Genomic DNA, 21,403 nt, shown 5'->3' with positions numbered 1-21,403 from the left:
TGTTGGTACGCGGCAATCAGCCGGCGCCATCGACCAGTCAGCGCCACTCCCTGTCCACGGGACACGCCAAGAGGACCAAGATGACTCCCCCCTCGCAACGGCACCGAGGGAAGTCTGGGAAAGAGGCTAGGCCCATGTCAGGCAGTCCTCGATCCCAATCGGGTCCCAGTCCTCCGACTCACGTAGAGCGGAGTAGCTCGGCCCCTTCAGAACAGGCCTCTCTGGATGTCCAGATGCCTTCCACACTTGAAGCCCTCCAGGCGGCCCAGGACGTCATGTCCATGCTGGTGCCCTGGGCTCCACCAAGCTCGGCCCCGTGCTCCAGAGGCAAGCCGCAGCTGGGATCTCCGCAATCGCCCCCAGCTCGGTACTGGTCTCGTTCAAGGGAATGTTACCACCCAGTGTCCGCTCGGGGCAGAGTCCACATGGATCACCCCTGACGCCGACTAGACTGTCGGGCTGGGTTCGGTCCGTCTGGGACTTGTGGCACCGGTCCTCCTCAGAGAGCAGATATCGATGGGACTGCAGAGGACATAGTCGTCGGTCTTGTCCCGGAGAGGGTACCGCAGTCAGTCACGGCACAATCATCGACACCGTTCCCGCTTGGACTCCCGCTCCGAGTGTCGATCGCCAGCATCTCACCGTCACGGGTCCGTCCGTCAAGGCCATTCGCAGAGCAGCTATTACCTCGGCACCGGTCCTCCACATCGAGATCGCAGTCCTGTGACCATTGCAGATCCTGGCACCGCCGCTCCTCTCAGTCGAGAGATAGCAGCGGATCCTACGCCATCCAGGTCTCCATTCATAGTTGCCCTTCAACGAACCAGACCGGCCAACCCATACAGCCGGCTCTGCCAGTGCCACAGCAAGTGCAGCGGCACCGAGTGTTGTGGCCAGCCTAGTGATACCAGTGGGCACAGTGGCCTCCGGCACAGCTGCTGGTGGGAGCTCGCTCAGTGGGTGGAGCTTTGGAGGCGCCGTCGGCCTCCATCTCCAGACCCCCAACAAAGGAGTCGGTGGGACGCACGTCCTCGGCACCGTGCCCGGAGTCCGACCAGGTGGTGGATCCTCCGGTGCCAGATGACACCCTGAGCACCGTGCCAGCCTCTTCACCCTGCCCGGATGAGGCGATTGCAGCCCCGCCCCCCTCCATCCCGCAGGAGGACGTCAGGGCCCACCAAAACCTCTTAAAGTGGGTAGCAGCAAGCCTCTACCTCCAGGCAGAGGAGATGGAAGAGCCCGCAGGCTCCCTGTTCAACGTGTTGTCCCCATCAGCACCGGGTAGGGTGGTCTGGCCAAGCCATGAAGGGGTGGCTAAGATTTCGAATACCCTGTGGCAAACACCGGCCTCATTGGCCCCTATATCAAAAAAGGCTGAGTGAAAGTACTTCATACTCGCTAAGGGGCATGAGTACCTATGTACCCAACTCCCTGGTGGTCGAGTTGGTCAACCACTGGGAACAACAAGGTCAGCCAGACCCGACCCCAAAGAACAAAGACTCTCGGAGACTGGACTCTTTCGGTAGGAAAATTTATTAGTCTTCGAGCTTCCAGTTACGAGTGGCAAACCATCAGGCTCTCCTGGGCCGGTACAAATTCAGTCTGTGGGGCTCCCTGCCCAAGTTTGAGGACTCCCTCCAGGAGCGTGATAAGGAGTTCAGGACGCTCGTGGAGGAAGGGACATCGGCAGCTCAAGCTTCCCTGCAGGCTGCCTCAGATGCTGCGGACACGGCTGCGCGGTCGATGGCCTCAGCAGTGTCCTTGAGACGGGCGTCATAGCTCTTGCTCTCTGGGATGTCCAGTGAGGCGCAGTCTTCCATGCAGGACCTCCCATTTGATGGGAAAGCTCTGTTTGCAGAGGAAATAGATACAAGGCTGCATAGCATGAAGGACTCCCGCATGACCCTCCAGACACTGGGTCTATATGTCCCGGCTCCGGCAAAACCTAAATTTAAGCTGCAGCAGACTTCTACCCTGGCTGCCCTCCTAAAGTAAAAGGACGCCCATAAGAAGCAGTGGGACTATAAGAGATGCCCTCATAGGCAGTCTTGACCTGCCCCCCAGCCTGGACCCTCTAAGGGCAAACAGGCAGGGAAAAGGCATTTTTGACGGGACGCTTGGGGGCATCCCGCCAGTCCTCGTCATGGATCCAACCCCAATAAAGCTTCCCTTTGCCAACCAATTGTGTGCTTTCCTCCTGGAATGGTCGTGGATCACCTCGGACCAATGGGTCCTCAACACCGTCTCCCAGGGTTACACCCTCCAGTTTACCTCCTCCCCGCCCAACCACCCCCCCACCCCGTCCCTCCTGAGGGACCCCTCACACAAAGCCCTGCTCAAGCAGGATGTGGGGCGGCTCCTGGAACTAGGAGCGATAGAGGCGGTGCCCAAGGAGTTCACAGGCAAGGGGTACTACTCCTGTTACTTTCTTATCCCGAAGGCCAAAGGGGGGCTCAGACCCGTACTGGACCTACGGGGCCTAAACCAGCACATGGTGAAGCTCAAATTCCGCATGGTCTCCCTGGCCTCCATCATCCCCTCCCTGGATCCCGGGGACTGGTATGCTGCCCTTGATCTACAGGACGCGTACTTCCACATCCACATATTCGAGGGGCACAGGTGCTTCCTCCGGTTTGTGGTAGGACACAATCATTACCTATGTCCTATTCCAGCACTTCAGGATGGTAACGCTAGCCACCATAATCTCATCCCCAGATCCAGGGGATTGGTTTGTCTCCTTCAACCTCCAGGACATCTACTTTCATATTGCTAGTGTCCTCTCCCAAACACTTTCTATGCTTTGTCATAGGCTCGGAATATTACCAATATTTGTTCTCCCCTTTGGGCGCTCTGTGGTAAGGGTTTTCATGAAGGTCCTCTCATGGGTAGTGGCTCACTTGCATCAGTGGGGCATCACAGTCTTTCCATATCTGGATGGCTCACTCCTCTGGGGCTGCTCCACCCAGTAGACTCAGCCAGCAACCACCAAGGCCCTAGCCCTATTTCAGTCCCTGGGCTTCCGCATCAATCTAAGGAAGTCTACACTAATCCCAGTCCAGTGGATAGACTTCATCAGAGCCACACTAGACTCCCCATCCACCAGGCTCATCTCCCCAAGGAAAGATTCCTCACTATGACCAGCCTGATCTCTACTCTAAAGCACAGCCCTCAAACAACTGCAAGGACCTGGCTAGAACTCCTGGGCCACATGTTGTCATCCATATTTGTTACACCGCATGTGAGACTGCGCCTCAGATGTCTTCAGGCTGGGGTAAGGACTATGTAGACCCCAAATAGGCAGGGCCTTTCCAAACTAATCACAGAGCCTCAACTGGTACTAGACTCTCTCAGGTAGTGGAAAGACCCACTGAAGGTTTGGGTGGGAGCCCATTCTCACATCCTCCAACTTCAAAAATTCTCATGACAGATGCCTCTCTTCAGGGTGGGTGGGCCAGTCAACAAGAGGTCACAGCAGATGGCAAATGGTCCCCCAAAAGAGACTGTTCCATAACAGCATCCTAGAACTAATGGCAGTCCACTACACCTGTCAGCACTTCCTTCATGACATACAGGGCCACTCTGGCTGGACAACGAGGAAGCTATGTACTACATAAACTGTCAAAAGGGAGCAAGATCTTTCAGTCCTATGCATAGAGTCACTGAGAGTGAGACTATGGAACTCATGCATCCCTCATCACATTGATCATCTACCCAGCTTTCAGAACACAATTATGGATTGCAAGAGCAGGCACTTCCATCAGGACCACGAGTGGAGCTCAATGACTATCCCCAGAGCATCTACCAAACCCGGAGCCTCACACATGTATACCTCTTTGCAACATCAACCAATGAGAAACAGTTAAACTATTCTGCTAACATTCAGTCAGTTCTCTGCTCCAACTGAGGATGTGGCTACAACTCCTCAGGAGATGTTCCGCTAATATCCTGGCTCCGCTCTACACGTACCCACCTATACCTCTAATCTTCAAAACTGTGCTTAGACTGAGACAAGGAGCAAGTGTTAACCTCATAGCAGCTTAATGGCCAAAAAAAGTGCAGTAGCTGGACCTCCTTCACCTCTATGTGGCAAAACCTTCTCAGTCATCCCTTCAGGCACCCTGAACCATCCCAGCTCCTCAGAAGCCCTCGGGCACAGATTTAAACATTCGGTCCGTTCTCTTGTCCAGACGGAAATGTTCTATTGTGGGTAAGTTTTGCGACCCCAAACCGTCCATGGGTGTGGGGGCTGGCGGAGGCCACGGGGGAGGTGACAGCTCAGCCGCAGCTGGACCGCATTGCCTGGCGCTCAAGGCCGGCCTGGCTGCAGCCCGAGGGCCCAGGCGGGGGCCTAGCCAGGGCCTGCGGCCCCCAGGCACTGTGAGGCTGAGGCCTGGTCTACACTACGGGTTTAGGTCGACTTTAGCGGCGTTAAACCGAATTAAGCCTGGACACGTCCACACAACGAAGCCCTTTCTTTCGACTTAAAGGGTCCTTTAAACCGGTTTCTTTACACCACCTCTGACGAGGGGATTAGCGATAAAACCGGTCTTTGCGGGTCGGAATTGGGGTAGTGTGGACGGAATTCGACGTTATTGGCCTCCGGGAGCTATCCCACAGTGCTTCATTGTGACCGCTCTGGACAGCACTCTCAACTCAGATGCACTGACCAGGTAGACAGGAAAAGACCCGCGAAGGTTTGAATTTCATTTCCTGTTTGCCCAGCGTGGAGAGCACAGGTGACCCCGCAGAGCTCATCAGCACAGGTAACCGTGATGGAGTCCTCCCAGGATCGCAAAAGAGCTCCAGCATGGACCGAACGGGAGGTACGAGATCTGCTCGCCATATGGGGAGATGAAGCAGTGATAGCTGAACTCCGTAGCAGTAAAAGAAATGGAAAAGTATTAGAAAAGATCTCCAAGGCCATGAAGGACCGAGGCCATAACAGGGACACACAGCAGTGCCGCGTGAAAATTAAGGAGCTACGGCAAGCTTACCACAAAGCCAGAGAAGCAAACGGAAGGTCCGGGGCAGAGCCGCAAACTTGCCGCTACTACGCGGAGCTGCATGCGATCCTAGGGGGTGCAGCCACCACTACCCCAACCGTGTGCTATGACTCTCTCACTGGAGAAACACACAGGGAAGACGGTTCGGGGAACGAGGAGGATGATGACGATGGAGGTACTGTAGGTAGCTCACAGCAGCAAGGAAGCGGAGAAACCGGTTTCCCCAACAGCCAGGATATGTTTGTGACCCTGGACCTGGAACCAGTAACCCCCGAACTCACCCAAGACCCTCAGGGCACACAGGAGACCTCTGGTGAGTGTAACTTTGTAACTATTTGTAAACATTACAAAAAAAAAGCAAGCGTGTTTAATGATTACTTTGCCCTGGCAATCGCGGCCAGTACATCTACTGGAAAAGTCTGTTAACGTGTATGGGGATGGAGCGGAAATCCTCCAGGGACATCTCCAGAAAGCTCTCCTGGTTGAAATGGGGTGATTTTATTAAGGGGACATTCAGAGGCGCCCGTTCCTGCTCTTCTGACCAGAAATGTTCCCCGCTGTTAACCACGCGGTGGGGGGAGGGGTGAAGTGATCATCCCAGAGAATCGTGTGTGTGGGGCGGGGGGGTTTACTTGTGTTTGTGCCGCATGTTAACCGGGAAACCGCAGCCACTCCTTTTACATTGAAACCCCATTTTAAATGGACAACCCAATTCATCCTTGATATGGGAAATGCGCTGCTGTTTGCAACCTTTCCCGCATGTTAAGAAGGTTAAAAAAGCCAAAACACTGTGGCCTACGATGGCTGCCTGCAAGCCGAAATATGCGACCTTGTAATGAAAGAGTGTACCCATTGTTCTCTAAAATGTGTCTTTTTTAACCACCTCTCCCTTCTCCTCCGCCAGCTGCAAATGTTTCTCCTTCGCAGAGGCTCGTGAACATTAGAAAGAGAAAACGTAGGACGAGGGACGAGATGTTCACGGAGCTGCAGATGTCCGCCCAGGCTGATAGAGCACAGCAGAATGCGTGGAGGCAGTCAATGACGGAGATGAGAAAAGCCCAATATGAACGAGAGGAGAGGTGGCGGGCTGAATCGCGGGAAGAACAGAGCAAGTGGCGGGCTGAAGACGATAGGTGGCGTCAGCTTGCAGACAGACGGCAAGAGGCAATGCTCCGTCTGCTGGAGCATCAAACTGATATGCTCGAGCGTATGGTTGAGTTGCAGGAAAGGCAGCAGGAGCAGAGACCGCCGCTACAGCCCCTGTGTAACCAACAGCCCTCCTCCCCAAGTTCCATAGCCTCCTCACCCAGACGCCCAAGAACACGGTGGGGGGGCCTCCGTCCACCCAGTCACTCCACCCCAGATGATCGCCCAAGCATCAGAAGGCTGGCCTTCAATAAGAGTTAAAGTTTTAAAATGCAGTGTGTCCTTTTCCATCCCTCCTCCCCCACCCATCCCAGGCTACCTTGGCAATTATCCCCCTACCTCTGTAAGGAACTAATAAAGAATGCATGAATGTTAAAAAAAAATGACTTTATTGCCTCTGCAAGCGGGAGGGGAGGGTGGGGTGGGGTGGTTGGTTTACAGGGAAGTAGAGTGAACCGGGTCGGTGGGGGGGGTTTGGAGGGTTCATCAAGGAGAAACAAACAGAAGTTTCACACAGTAGCCTGGCCAGTCACAAAACTCGTTTTCAAAGCTTCTCTGATGCGCACCGCGCCCTGCTGTGCTCCTCTAACCGCCCTGGTGTCTGGCTGCGCGTAATCAGCGGCCAGGCGAGTTGCCTCAACCTCCCACCCCGCCATAAAGGTCTCCCCCTTACTCTCACAGATATTGTGGAGCGCACAGCAAGTAGCAATAACAATGGGGATATTCTTTTCGCTGAGGTCTGAGCGAGTCAGTAAGCTGCGCCAGCGCGCTTTTAAACGTCCAAATGCACATTCCACCACCATTCGGCACTTGCTCAGCCTGTAGTTGAACAGGTCCTGACTCCTGTCCAGGCTGCCTGTGTACGGCTTCATGAGCCATGGCATTAAGGGGTAGGCTGGGTCCCCAAGGATCACGATAGGCATTTCAACATCCCCAATGGTCACTTTCTGGTCCGGGAAGAAAGTCCCTTCCTCCAGCTTTCGAAACAGAGCAGAGTTCCTGAAGACGCGAGCATCATGTACCTTTCCCGGCCATCCCACGTTGATGTTGGTGAAACGTCCCTTGTGATCCACCAGGGCTTGCAGCAGCATTGAAAAGTACCCCTTGCGGTTTATGTAGTCGGTGGCTTGGTGCTCCGGTGACAAGATAGGGATATGGGTTCCGTCTATGGCCCCGCCACAGTTTGGGAATCCCATTTCAGCAAAACCATCCACTATTGACTGCACGTTGCCCAGAGTCACTACCCTTGCTATCACCAGGTCTTTCATTGCCCTGGCAAATTGGATCACAGCAGCCCCCACTGTAGATTTGCCCACTCCAAATTGATTCCCGACTGACCGGTAGCTGTCTGGCGTTGCAAGCTTCCACAGGGCTATCGCCACTCGCTTCTCAACTGTGAGGGCTGCTCTCATCTTGGTATCCTGGCGTTTCAGGGCAGGGGACAGCAAGTCACAAAGTTCCATGAAAGTGCCCTTACGCATGCGAAAGTTTCGCAGCCACTGGGAATCGTCCCATACCTGCAGCACGATGCGGTCCCACCAGTCTGTGCTTGTTTCCCGGGCCCAGAATCGGCGTTCCACGGCATCAACCTGCCCCAGTGACACCATGATTTCCACATTGCTGGTGCCTGTGCCTTGTGAGAGGTCTATGTCCATGTCAATTTCCTCATCACTCTCGTCGCCGCGCTGCAATCGCCTCCTCGCCTGGTCCGGGTTTCGCCTTGGCATGTCCTGGCTCTGCATATACTCCAGGACAATGCGCGTGGTGTTCATAGTGCTCATAATTGCCGCGGTGATCTGAGCGGGCTCCATGATCCCAGTGCTAGCTATGGCGCCTGGTCAGAAAAAAGGCGCGAAAGTAGTATCTGATGGACCAGGAGAAGGAGGGAGGGCGGGAGGGAGGGAGGGCCGAGTGACGACATGGCGTACAGGTACAGGAACAGGGAGAAACACAAACAACTGTCACACAGAATGGTCCCCCCAAAGATTAAAATGAAAACCCTGGGCTTAGCAGGCCATTGATTTCACGGAGGAAGGGGAAGCATATGAATACAGAACAAATCTATTTTTTACATCTTAAGGTGGCAGCCGACGGTGCAGCATGAGTGACAGCCATACCAGTACGACGATGACGGATACCAATCATAAAATACCATCATCTGCCAAAAGGCAAGGGGCTGCTGCTGTGTAGCAATGCAGCCCCACGTCTGCCAGCCCCACGTCCGCCAGCACCCAGCATCGCCCTCGGCCTCTTCTGGGTGCTTAGCAGACAATACTGGGCAATTGGCAGAAAATAGTATATTACGACTGGTAGCCATCATCATCGAAACAGTAGCATGTCTGCCCAGGTGGCCATGATTGACAGCCACACCAATACGATGACGACGGATACCAGTCATAATATACCATCGCCTGGCAAGGGGCTGGTGCAATGCAGCCCTACGGCTGCCAGCCCCATGGCTATCACTCATGCTACACCGTCTACCGCCAAAAGGCAGTTAGCAGCTGCTGCTGTGTAGCAATGCAGTCCCACGTCTGCCAGCACCCAGAGGACATATGGTGACGGTGAGCTCAGCTGAGCTGAGCGGGCTCCATGCTTGCCGTGATATGTTGTCTGCACAGGTAACCCAGGTAAAAAGGCGCGAATCTATTGTCTGCGTTGCTGTGACGAGGGGGGAGGGGCCTGACGACATGTACCCAGAACCGCCCGCGACACTGTTTTGCATCATCCGGGCATTGGGATCTCAACCCAGAATTCAAAGAAAAGGCGCGAACCGCTTCTCGGCTCTCTGAGCTGTGGCGCAAACGTAGTATCTGACGGACTAGGGGAAGGAGGGAGGGGGGCCGAGTGACGACATGGCGTACAGGCACAGGGAATTAAAATCAAGAACGGTGGCTGTGCATCAGGGAGAAACACAAACAACTGTCACACAGAATGTTCCCCCCAAAGATTAAACTGAAAACCCTGGGCTTAGCAGGCCGTTGATTTGACGGAGGGAGGGGGAAGCAAATGAATACAGAGCAAATCTATTTTTTACATCTTAAGACGACGGTGCAGCGTGACTGATAGCCCTCGGCATCTTTCTGGGTGCTTGGCAGCAAATACGGGGCGGCGTATGACGATGGTCTTCAGGCCTATTGCACAATCGGCTGCTCGGGGAAGACTCTGCTAATGTGCGATGACCCGACTTGTAATAGGACGGCTAATAGTCGTAATACACCATTTACTGCCAAAAGGCAAGCCCCACGGCTGCCAGCACCCAGATCGCCGATGAAGGCTACCAGTCTACTGCACCGTCTACCGCCAAAAGGCAGTTAGCAGCTGCTGCTGTGCAGCAATGCAGTCCCACGTCTGCCGACACCCAGAGGACATATGGTGACGGTGAGCTCAGCTGAGCGGGCTCCATGTTGTCTGCACAGGTAACTCAGGTAACCCAGGTAAAGAGGCGCGAATCTATTGTCTGCCGTTGCTGTGACGGGGGGGGGAGGGGCCTGACGACATGTACCCAGAACCGCCCGCGACACTGTTTTGCATCATCCGGGCATTGGGATCTCAACCCAGAATTCAAAGGGGCGGCGGAGACTGCGGGAACTGTGGGATAGCTGTGGGATAGCTACCCATAGTGCAATGCTCTGGAAGTCGACGCTAGCCTTGTACTGTGGACGCGGTCCGCCGACTAGAGCACCTAGAGCATTTTATTGTGTGGACACACACAATCGGCTGTATACAACCGATTTCAATAAAACCGGCTTCTATAAATTCGAACTAATTTCGTAGTGTAGACGTACCCTGAGAGAAAGGCCCCGCTCGCACCGGCCTCGCCCTGAGTTCTGGCGCGCGCCTCGCAACGGCTCCCTGAGGCAGCCCCTCTCCCAGCGGGGCGGGGCTAGGGGGAGGAGGGAAGGGAGGGGCTCAAGCCCTGCCCCTGCTCTAGGCCCCGCCTCCTCCAGCCCGGTACAGGGCCGAGCCTGACCTGTCCCCGCCACTCGGCATCCTGCGCGTCTGTGGCCAGATTACGCTCTTCCCCAGGCTGCTAGTAGTTAGTGGCTATGTCCATCAAGGTAATACCATGACGTCTAGAGTCGGTTCTGGCAGACGATTGGGCGATATATCTACCCTTCTGTGTAGTCCCGTGCGCTGATTGGCTGGTATGGGTGTGGGCGGGGCTATCCGCGGGCACTGCTCCATCCGCCGTGACAGCAGGAGGGAGGCAGTAGGCGGCGCCCGGCGGCCGCTGGAGCCGGGATATGGGGCGGCCCAGGCCCCACTGAGATTCAGCCTGGGGCACCGGGACCGGCAGGTAGTCGTGCCCGGCGGGCGTCGTGTGATAGGCCCTGGGTGCTACTGGGACGGTGAGGGGGACCTACAGGCGGGCTGTGCGTGACTGCGATGGGCGGAGGGAGCTGGGGTGACTGGGATGGGGGGAGAGCTGAGGGGAGCCTGGGGATGGGTGATTGGAGCTGAGGGGGACCTGGCATGGGTGGGGAGCGGAGGGGATTCTGGGGAGCAGGGGAAGGAATGACAGGGATCGGGGGGAAGGAGCTGAGGGAAGCCTGGGGGACAGGGAAAGCAGGGGTGGAGTCCTCCTGGGTGGAACTGAGCGGGATCTGGGGGCATAGGGAGATAACATCTGCCCTCATAGGAAGAGGGCTTGCCTCTGCTCGGGACCATCTTCCCTGCGTAGTTAGGAAATAGTGGTGGCAAGGGCTAGCTGGAGGAGGGCTGGTCTCAGGGGCTCTGGAGCCCCAAACTGGTGCTGGAGAAGCTACTCCCATTCCACACACTGCCTGATGTGCTGTGCTGGCCCAGGGTAGCTGGGAGAGACAATGTCAAGTCAGTTTGTGTCTAAGCTAGATACTTCTTGCCCTGAACCCCCCTAGGCTGAGGCAGGTTCTCTGGGGCAAGGGACAGGAGCTGGTTGTGCCAGCATTGCCCTGAGGCTGCTAGGCTGTCGGTCTGTCCAGTTGCCCAGTGAAATTTGGGATTCCTATCTGCCTGTTAAATTGTTGCTTTCTAGCTGTAGTTGTTCCCCCATCCATTTCAGGTTTTGGTCTTTTGTCTTTAATGCTGACAATGGTACTTGGTCTGATTTTAACGTGCCCACCTTTGCCACGCTGGATAAGCTTTCACACCTTTCCTCTTCCAAACATCTGCAAAGTAAATAGTGGGATGTCTTAAGTATATTTAGTTCCATGATTAAAATATGTAATATAATAATGCTTAGCTCTTAATTTCCTTTTTCATTAGCTCTCAAAGCACTTTACAGTCCTTAATGTATTTCTCCTACCAATACCCCTGTGAGGTAGGGAAGTAAAAGCCATAGGTTTCTCCAAGCTTCACATTTAGATTAGACCTTTTGATCTCTGTCATCCAGTGTTGTGTTGTCTTTCTGGTTTTTTGTTTGTTTGTTTTTATTCTAGGACAGATGGGGGGTAGGACCTTCTTTTTTTAGCACTCTGTGAACTCCAGAATAGTCAGAATTCAATTGAGTGCTCTCACAAACTTCTCTGGGGTTCTGTCACCAAATACAGTAAGATTCATCTTGAGTTCTCCATAGTGGACTCTGCTCTTCAGCTCTAGTCTGGGGTCAGTGTGAGCAAGCTTCCCTTTGTCCAGGTGTTGATTTCACATAGGCAGTGTGACACCTGGTAGTGTCCAGTCAATAAAGTTTGCTGAGGAGATGCAAGGCTGGGTGGTGTTGGTATGTTGTTGGCAATTGAGCCTATGTTACTTGCAACTTATCCATGAGTTCTCATATTGAAGGGAAAGAGGCAGGAGCAGCACTGATATCTGCAGATCTGTGCATGTGAATGCTCTTGAGGTTGGGGAGCAGCTATGCTCTCAGGCCAGTTCAGGAGAAATTATTGCATCAATGACCATGCTGCACCATCCACTCAGGATAGGTCTTGTAAGGTCAGCAGTATCTTGTAATTGACTACCTTGAACACTGCAAAGAGACTGAATAGTATCAGTGCTGAGGTTTGTTCTTTTTCAGTTGCCATAAAGAGGTTGTTGACTAGTTAGGGCTTGTCTCTGTGTCACATCATGGATTGAAACCTGATTGTGGAGAGTCCATGTCAGCATGGCTCAATGGGGAAGGTTGGAGACAGGGAAGTGTGGAGACAGGATTGGCTTCTTAAGACCTTGTGGACTGTTGCATTCTCCAGGGGCCTGGTAGGTTGCCTTCTCTAAAGGAGTTGTAATTTCCATTGTATGGCTCCATTGTTGTTCACTGACCTTCCTACTTAGAAGAGGCAAGGATCTCCTTCAGAAATAGTGTCCAGATGTGTTTCAGAGCAACCTAATATATGTATATGTATAGTGGTACTGAGTTCATTCAGAATTGTCAGGATGGATATTGCTCTATATCCTGGTCTGATCCTCTTATCTTGTCCTCCAAAATCTCAGATTTAAAAAATCCAACCCCCTGAGCGATGTAGTTAAGACTTTGTCTACACTAGCGCTTTTGTCGGCAAATCTTTTGTTGGTTGGGGGTGTGGAAAAAAAAACGCCCCGATCAACAAGTTTCAAGGGGCCAGCAAAGCGCATGGGTGTATTGAAGCCTGGCCAAAGAAGAATCCAGTTTAAGGAGTCCAGGGGAGCTCAGAGAGCAGCACAATCATATTTTAGCATTTGCTCACTTTATACTGAGTGGTGTCTTATTTTGGCATCTCGGATGGGCAGAGCTTGGAAGAAGACTGCCACACTTTAACTTATGTTGCTCAGGGGTGTGGAATTTTCACTCCCCTGAGAGACCTAGCTAAGCTAATGTAACTTTTCAGTGTAGCCCACCACTTTTCTCAAATAAAATCTGAGATTCTGGAGGACAATTTAATATTAGGGGGGACATAACAGTTTTCAAGTATATAAAAGGTTGTTACAAGGAGGAGGGTAAAAAATTTTCCCCCTTAACCTCTCAGGATAGGACAGGAAGCAGTGGTCTTAAATTGCAGCAAGGGAGGTTTAGGTTGGATGGTAGGAAAAACTTCCTAACTGTCAGGGTAGTTAAGCACTGGAACAAATGGTCGAGGGAGGTTGTGGAATCTCCGTCATGGGAGGCTTTTAAGATCAGGTTAGACAAACTCCTGTCAGGAATGGTCTATTATTACTTAGTCCTGCCTTGAGTGTAGGGGATTGGACTAGATGATCTGTTGAGGTCCCTTCCAGTCCTACACGTCTATGATTCTATGCTTGTTGTAATGAGCATTTTATTGAAAACAAACATTGGGACCTCTTGTGTTGTAGACCACATGCTGGAAGACTTATCTGCTAGAAAAGACAGTTGAGCCCGCAGTGGTGTGTAGTCTAGCAATCTGAACAGAGAGTTGGAAATCCTGGGGTTCTGTCACTGACTTAGCCCTCTGTGGCTCAGTCTTCTCATATGCAAAAAAGGGTCATCTACCACTTGGGCTGTTCAGAAACTTAATGTTTGTGGTCTTCAGAAAAGTGATACAAGTGCAAAGTATTGTGACTGACGATAATCTACTACTTGTTAGTATAACTGTGTAGTCAGGCAATCTCCCTTCCTTAAGCTTTAACTATGAATCAAGTGGACTCTTTCCCCCCCCCCCCACACACAAATCTTTCATGTAAACATCCTACAGAGAGGGGCACTTATGACCAAATGCTGTTAGCCTCTTGTAGGGAAATGGAGATTACATGTTTTTGTTCAAAATGTAGCTTTTCCAGAATTATCATAATTCTAACAATTTTTAGCCCCTCCTAGGAAGTTTTATGTTACACTTCTTCAGCAGTGTATGAACTCTTAAAATCTGGGCCCTCATACACACCATGTTTAACACCAGGTTAATTAGCTTAGCTTTTGAAAACAAGAATCAAACATTCTGTAACCTACACTATATTTTTAAGCATATCTAGGGCCTACTCCTTAAAAGTGTTGAGAATCTTCAATTCCCATTGAAGTCAGTGGGAGTTGAGGGTGCTCATCTCTTTCCAGGAGGCTTTCAGCACATTACACAAGTGGGCTCTTAATGATTTAACGTTGATACTATATGTAACAAAGGTTTTGGAAGATAGTATAACATCCTCCTCTTCTTTTTCAGTCTGGTGTCACTGCATCATACTCATTTTTTGAACAAAGAAAGAACTTGGAAACTCATTCTTTGTTCTTTAATTTATGCAGACATAAATATTATGTTTGTATTTGAAAGGATTTTTCTTATAATTGGTTTTGTATGCCTGTTGTCTCCTCTTGTCTTTGTGGACTCATACTGAATCTCATTTGTCAGACTGTGTTGCTGTTGACTAATTGGTCAAGCTTACGAAAGTGCAGAAACACACATGCTTGTTTGTAGAACTACCTGTCACGGCTCAGTTTCGCCTTCCTCTGCAACATAGGACACGGTCACTTGCAGGTTTAGACTAGTGTAAATGGCAGATTTTCTGTAGCTTGAAGTCTTTTAACCACGATTTGAGGACTTCAGTAACTCAGACAGAGGTTATAAGTCTATTACAGGAGTGGGCAGGTGAGGTTCTGTGCCTTGCAATGTGCAGGAGGTCAGACTAGATGATCATGATGGTCCCTTCTGACCTTAAAGTCTGAGTACAATTGCACCTATGTTCCCCCTATTGTGGTCCCTGGAGGGCTCCCAGCTTCTCAGCCATCACCTCTCTTGGGCAGAGACATCTCTCTCTTGCTCTCTCCTGACAAAGGTATTTCCAGGCTGCACAGTTCCCTGCCTAGATTGTAATTTCCCCAGCAAGCCAGACTGCTTAAACAATCCAGCATCTATGCCTTGCTTTCTGTCTGAAGGCTATGATCAGCTTTAGCTGCCAGCATCACAAGTTACCATACAGCTCTTTGTAAGCAATCACATTTATTCTTAAAATGAAAGCATTGCAGTGAAAACCTATTAAAAACACTAAAAGAAACCACACCGATGTTCATAAATTTACCAGAGATTATCCCCCAACTCCATCAAGGGCTCTGTTAGGCGTCAGTCCTTCAGGCCTGTGATGGGGTATACAAACCCCACACTGGGACAGAAGGGGTTAAAGAATAATACTGGGCCCCACTAGCCTTGCCCCTCCAACTGTGCAGGGCACACTCCAGCTGCAGACAGGGTTGAAAAGGAAGCAGCAAGCTACCTCAGAAAGCTCTGGAGGCAGGGGAGGAGTACAGACCTACCCTGAAGGTCCCTGCCAAAAAGGGTCTGGAGAAGCCTCCTTGAAGTACCAGGACTGTATGCTGAGCCTGGCTGGGGCTGACTGTTTGGTTTCCTCTTCATTTTTCTTTTTCCTATTTGCGACCAGAAGTGGAGAGAAGCAGCAGTAGGAAGTGACTCAGGGAAGGTAACTTAGAGGGTGTTCCCAGAGGTCGAATGCTGCCGACCCTCCTAAGGCCCTGGTTTGGAGTCCAGTGGAGTGGGTGGGCCTGGGCTCCCCTACCACTGCTCCACAACTGACTGGACGCTAACCACTAGGCCTCCCAGCCCACCGACAATCCTATTACAAGTTCCTGCAAAGGGCTTTTTCTGTGGTCACAAGTTCATAACAGCCCTAGCTCAGAACCATCATGAATAGTTAAGTCTTCCCTTTATACAGCTGATTGTTCATACACTTGGACTCTGTAAATTCATGTTGTAAGATTAGCAGGTACACCATCCCAAGAGAACTTGTTTAGTATTGCTGTCCATCACCACTGTCCTCTGCTCCTTCTCCTCTTCTGTGTCCCTTGCTCCAGTGACAGACTTACAGCTGGATGATGGGTTTGACACATCAGAGGCACTTCTTCCTCACAGGACAGCTGATGGTGTCATATGAACACATTGGTTATTGGGTGGGGAGACTGCAACATAAGAGGATTGCAACTGTTTTTTGAGGCCTGTTAATCTGAACACCTTTCCAACTTCTCTCCAGCAACTCTTATTATACACTTACGGGTTATGGACTTTCTAATGACTACCAGAGCAGAAGACCACTTTACCAGAATTTTATTAATTCAGACACATGTGACATGCAGACTCTACAGTATAGATACCATAGTAGAGATGTGATGGATTCTTCTCCCCCAGACTCCTCTGATCTTGGGTCCATTGGACACAGTGGACTGAACTGGAATAACACTGGAGAGATGGAGCCGTGGCTGTCAAAGGGAGCCACAGCAGGTACAAATGATGAAAGGAGTCTCTGATTCCTGTAGGTGCAGGAGACGGCTAAGCCATCTTTAGGATACATGCCATTTATGTGTCTCCTAATCCAGATGTCACAACATGCATGTACATGCTTGGGTAACTGTCTGTGTGGCTAAGCTTTTTTTAAAAAAGTATACTTGAGGGGCTTTCCTTTTTTGTAAAGAATCAGTATGCTCCTTGGCTGAACAAGCTCAGAGAATGAGGTTGGCTGTTACCCGGTTCATGGGAGCATCCTCAGATTAATTAAATGTAAAACAAGCCTGTTAATGAACACTAGTGTTGCACAGTTCAGAACTCGTTTCAGGAAGTGCTAATGTTAAGGTTGAACATGAAACTGTAGCCCTCTGTTGTGCATGTACATTGTAACAATCTTCAGTTGCATGATCTCATGTTCTATCTTTATACTATCATACACGTTTATCTAAGTTTGTAGAAAAGATGCCACAGATCAAATCGGGTTCCCCTTGCTGGCAGCCCTCCAGATTGCTGTGAAGGGATCCACCATTGAATACCCATGTGTTTTTAGCATCTGGAGTGTGAACAGAGCCCAGGCATTGAGTCTTGAGTCTCGGGGCACATCCCTTGTCTAGTGCCCATTCGGAGAGCTTAGACCATGCGGTTTCTCTGTCCAGTCCCTGGAACCAGTGCTGATGCCTCAGACTTCTGGGAGAGGCTGTATTTAAGCTATAGGAGAACACCACCCAAAGGTGTGAGCCTTCTGTCTCTCCTCTTCAGGGGGGCTGGTGGTAAGTGTAACACTTAACACGCACAAAATTCTGTATAAAAGTGTCTAACACCATTGCTCTTTAATTAACAAATAAAGCATAAGAGAGTACAGATCATTTAGAAAACCTCAAACATACTAAATGCAGTGCCCCTGGCTAGCTCACCCTTCCCTTGGGAGTCCTTGGAGGTCCTCTTTATTCAGAGGAGCAGGCTTCCGCTTTGGGCCCTACATGCAGCTCATCTCTTCAGCCATTTTCACCAGCTAAAGCTGAAGGAGCGTCCTGTCCTTTTTTAACCTTCCAGGCCCTTTGTCAGGTGACCACCTGGTCAGTCCCAATAGGTGATCTCATTGCTAGGTGTGGTGGAGTGTACAACCCCTCCACTGGGCAACACAGAGTTCACAAGCTAATGTGAGCTCAGGGCATGGGCATCAGGTATAATAGGCCAAGGGAGGCTAAGCCTATCCTAAGCTAAGCCCTGGCCCTGCCCACTCTGCCCTCTCACCAAAGCTGGTGCCAGCTCAGCTCCAGCCAGATACCAGCAGGTGGTTGGGGCCAGCGAGCAGACCAGGGCTGTGCGGCCGGGACTCCTCCAGCCGTGGGCTCGGGGCTCTGGCAGGCTTTGGGGGGAACGGGCTTGGATGGAAGGGATGGGGCCGCATGGCTAGTCTCCCCGAAGCAGGGGCTCATGCACCGTCCATGGCTAAGAGTACCCTGCCCTACCAGCACACCTGTGAGAGATGTCAGAATTAGAAGGAAGAGCTTAAAAGTGAGAAGCCCAGCCCAGTCAGTGGCACACTTGTGAGAAGAGTAGGTCTCCAGTCTTCAGCTAACTAAAAATAAAAACTGCTCAGCTGATCACTGCCTGGTGACCCCTGCCAGGAGGGAGAAAGGGAGGACCTGTTGTGGATCCACTTGTGATGCCTTTACACTAGCCAGTGAACCTAGTTGGGCCCCCAGCTTTACAGAAGAGAACTTTACCACATCTGAGGGGCAATTGGTTTGTGTTTATTGACAACCCCTGGAAGGGATGGACTATCTGGGGCTCAGCCCTCCGCCTGAGCCTCTTGAGACTGGGCAGGTGTACAGGAACAGCCACGTACCCCCAGCGCAGAATGCTAGTGCTCAGCCCCGGGGGTGCCCTGGCAAAGGGACCTTGTACTGTAGAATATGGTCCACTTGCTACTGATTTAATATCATTGGCATATTCTTAAGAGGACAGATGTAAATAAATTGAAAACTAAATTCCTTCCAAAAAAGTTCTGACATAAAATTGTTTTCCTTTGGTTACTATATTAAATAGTAGTTGTGTGAAGACTGATGTGTTAATGAAAGATGATTGGTACACGGCTTATGAAAAGTGTTAATATTGTAAGTTAATGGTAGTTTCCTGTGTATGCTAACACTTAATACTGTTTGCTGCTTCTTATACAGCAGATGTAGCGTGACTTATGTTTTTCTGTGTACTCATCATTTTAAATTACCTTCAGTGAGTCTGGCATAGATGGGTAGTACAAGATGCTATACGAGTGTATTTAAAGAAAATATAGGAAATATTGACTCTGAGAACTAATATGTGATCATGCAGTTTGTATCATGATACAAGCACAAAGTGGAACTGAGGTAAGGTTTGTCTGGACAATCTTAATATTAACTCTTCAAGATATAAATTTGTTATGCACTGTTAAGGTTGCAGGGTTAAAGTGTGTGTGAATGTATAGTTACATTATAAAGATAAGGTTGAACTGAGTTTTTTGCATTTAATATCTGTGATTCAACTTCTTTATGTGTGAAAAATACAGTATAACCATCCCAAGCTCATAGCACTTACTCTTGGAGTAATGAGTGAATTTCCATTCAGGAGCTCCACATGGCCCCCTGGCTCCCAAAAAATCTGCCACAAGATGACTTCCTGCTACTACCCTGATCCCAGGGCGGCTCTGTTTTTTTGCCGCCCCAAGCACGGCAGTCAGGCGGCCTTCGGCGGTCCGTGGTTACGCGGATTCAGCTGTGTTTCTGCGGGTGATCTGCCAGTCCCGCGGCTTCAGCGGATCCACCGCCGATTTGCCACAGGACCGGCGGATCTCCCGCAGGCATGCTGCTGAAGGCCTCCTGACTGCTGCTGCCCTCACAGCGACTGGCAGGCGCCCCCCGCGGCTTGTCACTCCAAGCACGTGCTTGCTGCGCTGGTGCCTGGAGCCGCCCCTGCCTGCTCCCAAAGTTTCAGACCATGATTCCAACTCCACCTCTCAGCTTTGAATTCCCATGGACTTTCTGAAGACCAGAGGAATTGCAGTGGACATTAGTGCAATAAATGGTGTCCATAGCCTCTGTTTGCCAGAAGCTGGGAATGGGTGACAGGGGATGGATCACTTGATGATTACCTGTTCTGTTCATTCCCTCTGGAGCATCTGGCACTGGCCACTGTTGGAAGACAGGATACTGGGCTAGATGGACCTTTGGTCTGATCCAGAAGGGCTATTCTTATTAGTGCAGCACACACCATCAAATATGGATCTTGTAAGGTCCAGAGCAGCTCCTGTGACCCCTTTAAAAATCTGAAAGGAGGCCAATCTGGTGTGGGAGCTAGGAAGTAGGCAGCAGATAATCAGGAAAACTGGCTGTGACTCATAGACATGGGAAGGTATCAAGGTCTGTGTGGCCTTGGAAAGTCATGCAGGAGCTCTGAAAGCACCCCCAGAAGTAGAGGCAGTCAGGCCACTTGATGCATTGTGCAATTGATTGTACACATATTGGCACATGGTAATGAGCTCAAAGTTGGGTTCCATGATTCTGCATCACTTACCTCTCCTCCTCTATCCTCACTTAGATCAAAGCAGTTCTGTTATCTGGGGGAAGATGCCCCCATATTCTTTGTTCTGTGTCTGTACAGAGCATAGTATTCTGGGCCCTAGTCCGACTGGTGCTCCTGGTTCTACTGCAACACGAATAATAAATATGCCTCCGGTGGGTGTGATAATTATGCCACTTTCCTCTAGGTGCGGTGGGGTGTGGAATTGGAGGTGAAAGTTCTGATGTTTGCATGGGAAGATCCTGCTGCTACATGGGTGAGCCAGGTAGCATGCGGAAGCTTATACCACCATGGATTATAAACTCTTTGGGGCAGGGACAATCTGTCACTGTATGTTTGTACAGCATCTAGCACAATAGGGTCCTGACCTTGGCTGGGTCTTTTAAGTGCTACCATACTACAAATAATAAACTGAAACATGATTTTCTTCTGCAGATGGGCCTGGACAGTTTCAGATACTCCTAAGTAAAGTTGAATGACTGTCACAGCAATGACTTCTCTGGCAAAAAAAAATGGCCTATGTTTTCAAAATTGACTAGTGATTATGGGTGCTTCAGTGTTGGGGGCATCCAAAATCACTACCCACTTCTATCAATATAGGCCTCTGACTCTTAGGATTTTGTTATAAAAAGTGCTGACCCTTGTTACCCCATCCAGCTTACTGCTGGGCAAGATGTCTCTATTAGTTACAGCTTTTACCCAGTATCGTCTGAGGTGGTGCATGGGATTTTTAATAGTTTTAACTCATAAAGACTATGAAAGTGGTTTAAACTATGTTTTTTGTAAAATATTAATCATGTTTATTACAGTAGTGCCTACGGACCAACCAAGAATGGCTCCCATTGTGCAAGGTGCTGTTCCAACAAAGCAATAGACAGTTTCTGCCCGGAAGAGGTGACAATTTAAATAGACCAGAGAGAGAGAGACAGGGTGGGGACCAGCAGAGGGAACAACATGAGGGCATCAAATGGCATGTTAGTTCCATATTTTTTGGGGGGGTGGATTTAGTTAGGAAGGGGTCAGCTAAATGGGAAGGCAAACGAGATGGAGGGGTTAGGGGAAGAGGCGCAGGGGTGCAGTGAAGCTGAGGTGAAGTGACTGTGAGGGAGGGGAAGGCTTGGAGCAAATAGCCTGTCAGCACAGGGCAGTAGAAAGTTCTTTACTGCCCCAATTGTCCCTGCTATGGCAGCTTCTGCTCCTTCCAGATAGAACCTCTGGCTGGTTGGTTCCTCTCTGCAGTTTTTCGCCCAACTAAGAACCACCTGGGGCCTAGTGCCTCCAGAGTATGACCGTCTCCCCTGTACAGTTGTGGGTCAGAGGAAGAGTGATCCTGTCTAGACTCCATTTTGCCCTCCTCTCCTCTGTCTACCCCAGTGCAACAGTCCTGGTTTGGTTGCTTCTGTAGCTACTCCTATTGACTGGAGTCTCATGAATAAATGACTTTCTTCAGAATTTTCCATGGAAAACAATATAAAATTAAAATACTGTTGAGCCACGCCTTCCCCATTTTTAACTAACACACGACTCTATTTTTCCTGTGACAGAACAGTGACACTTCCAATC

At 50.6% G+C, this 21,403-nt stretch overlaps 2 protein-coding genes and 1 long non-coding RNA gene across 7 annotated transcripts in view; 2 read left to right on the top strand and 1 right to left on the bottom strand.

Annotated features, from left to right (window-relative positions):
- Positions 1–1,514: 1,514 nt before the first annotated feature.
- Positions 1,515–10,116, bottom strand: LOC112059968 (uncharacterized). Its single transcript, XR_010594899.1, has 3 exons — positions 9,938–10,116; positions 2,824–4,383; positions 1,515–1,848 (listed from the first exon to the last, which is right to left on the bottom strand). It is a non-coding gene; the product is annotated as an uncharacterized LOC112059968 (long non-coding RNA).
- On the top strand, positions 4,392–7,982 carry LOC135977416 (uncharacterized). Its single transcript, XM_065578274.1, has 2 exons — positions 4,392–5,316; positions 5,908–7,982. Exons 1-2 carry the CDS (start codon positions 4,773–4,775, stop codon positions 6,408–6,410), a joined length of 1,047 nt encoding a protein of 348 aa, XP_065434346.1. The 5' UTR covers positions 4,392–4,772; the 3' UTR covers positions 6,411–7,982.
- Positions 10,117–10,289: 173 nt separating the features above from the next.
- MARCHF2 (membrane associated ring-CH-type finger 2) overlaps positions 10,290–21,403 on the top strand; it is a 74,698-nt gene continuing 63,584 nt past the window's right edge. Inside the window, exon 1 of one of the 5 annotated variants that reach the window (XM_042841386.2) lies at positions 10,290–10,449. The gene's annotated coding sequence lies outside the window, so the exon portion shown is untranslated. Of the gene's footprint in view, positions 10,502–21,403 lie in introns of all 5 variants that reach the window. The other 4 variants (XM_065578275.1, XM_042841387.2, XM_065578276.1 and 1 more) reach the window with 4 other exon arrangements.

The sequence above is a fragment of the Chrysemys picta genome, chromosome 25 (genome assembly GCF_011386835.1).
Source record: "Chrysemys picta bellii isolate R12L10 chromosome 25, ASM1138683v2, whole genome shotgun sequence".
Classification (NCBI taxonomy): domain Eukaryota; kingdom Metazoa; phylum Chordata; order Testudines; family Emydidae; genus Chrysemys; species Chrysemys picta.
Note: the sequence above shows the minus strand (reverse complement) of the source record. Positions and strands in the feature narration are given on the sequence as shown.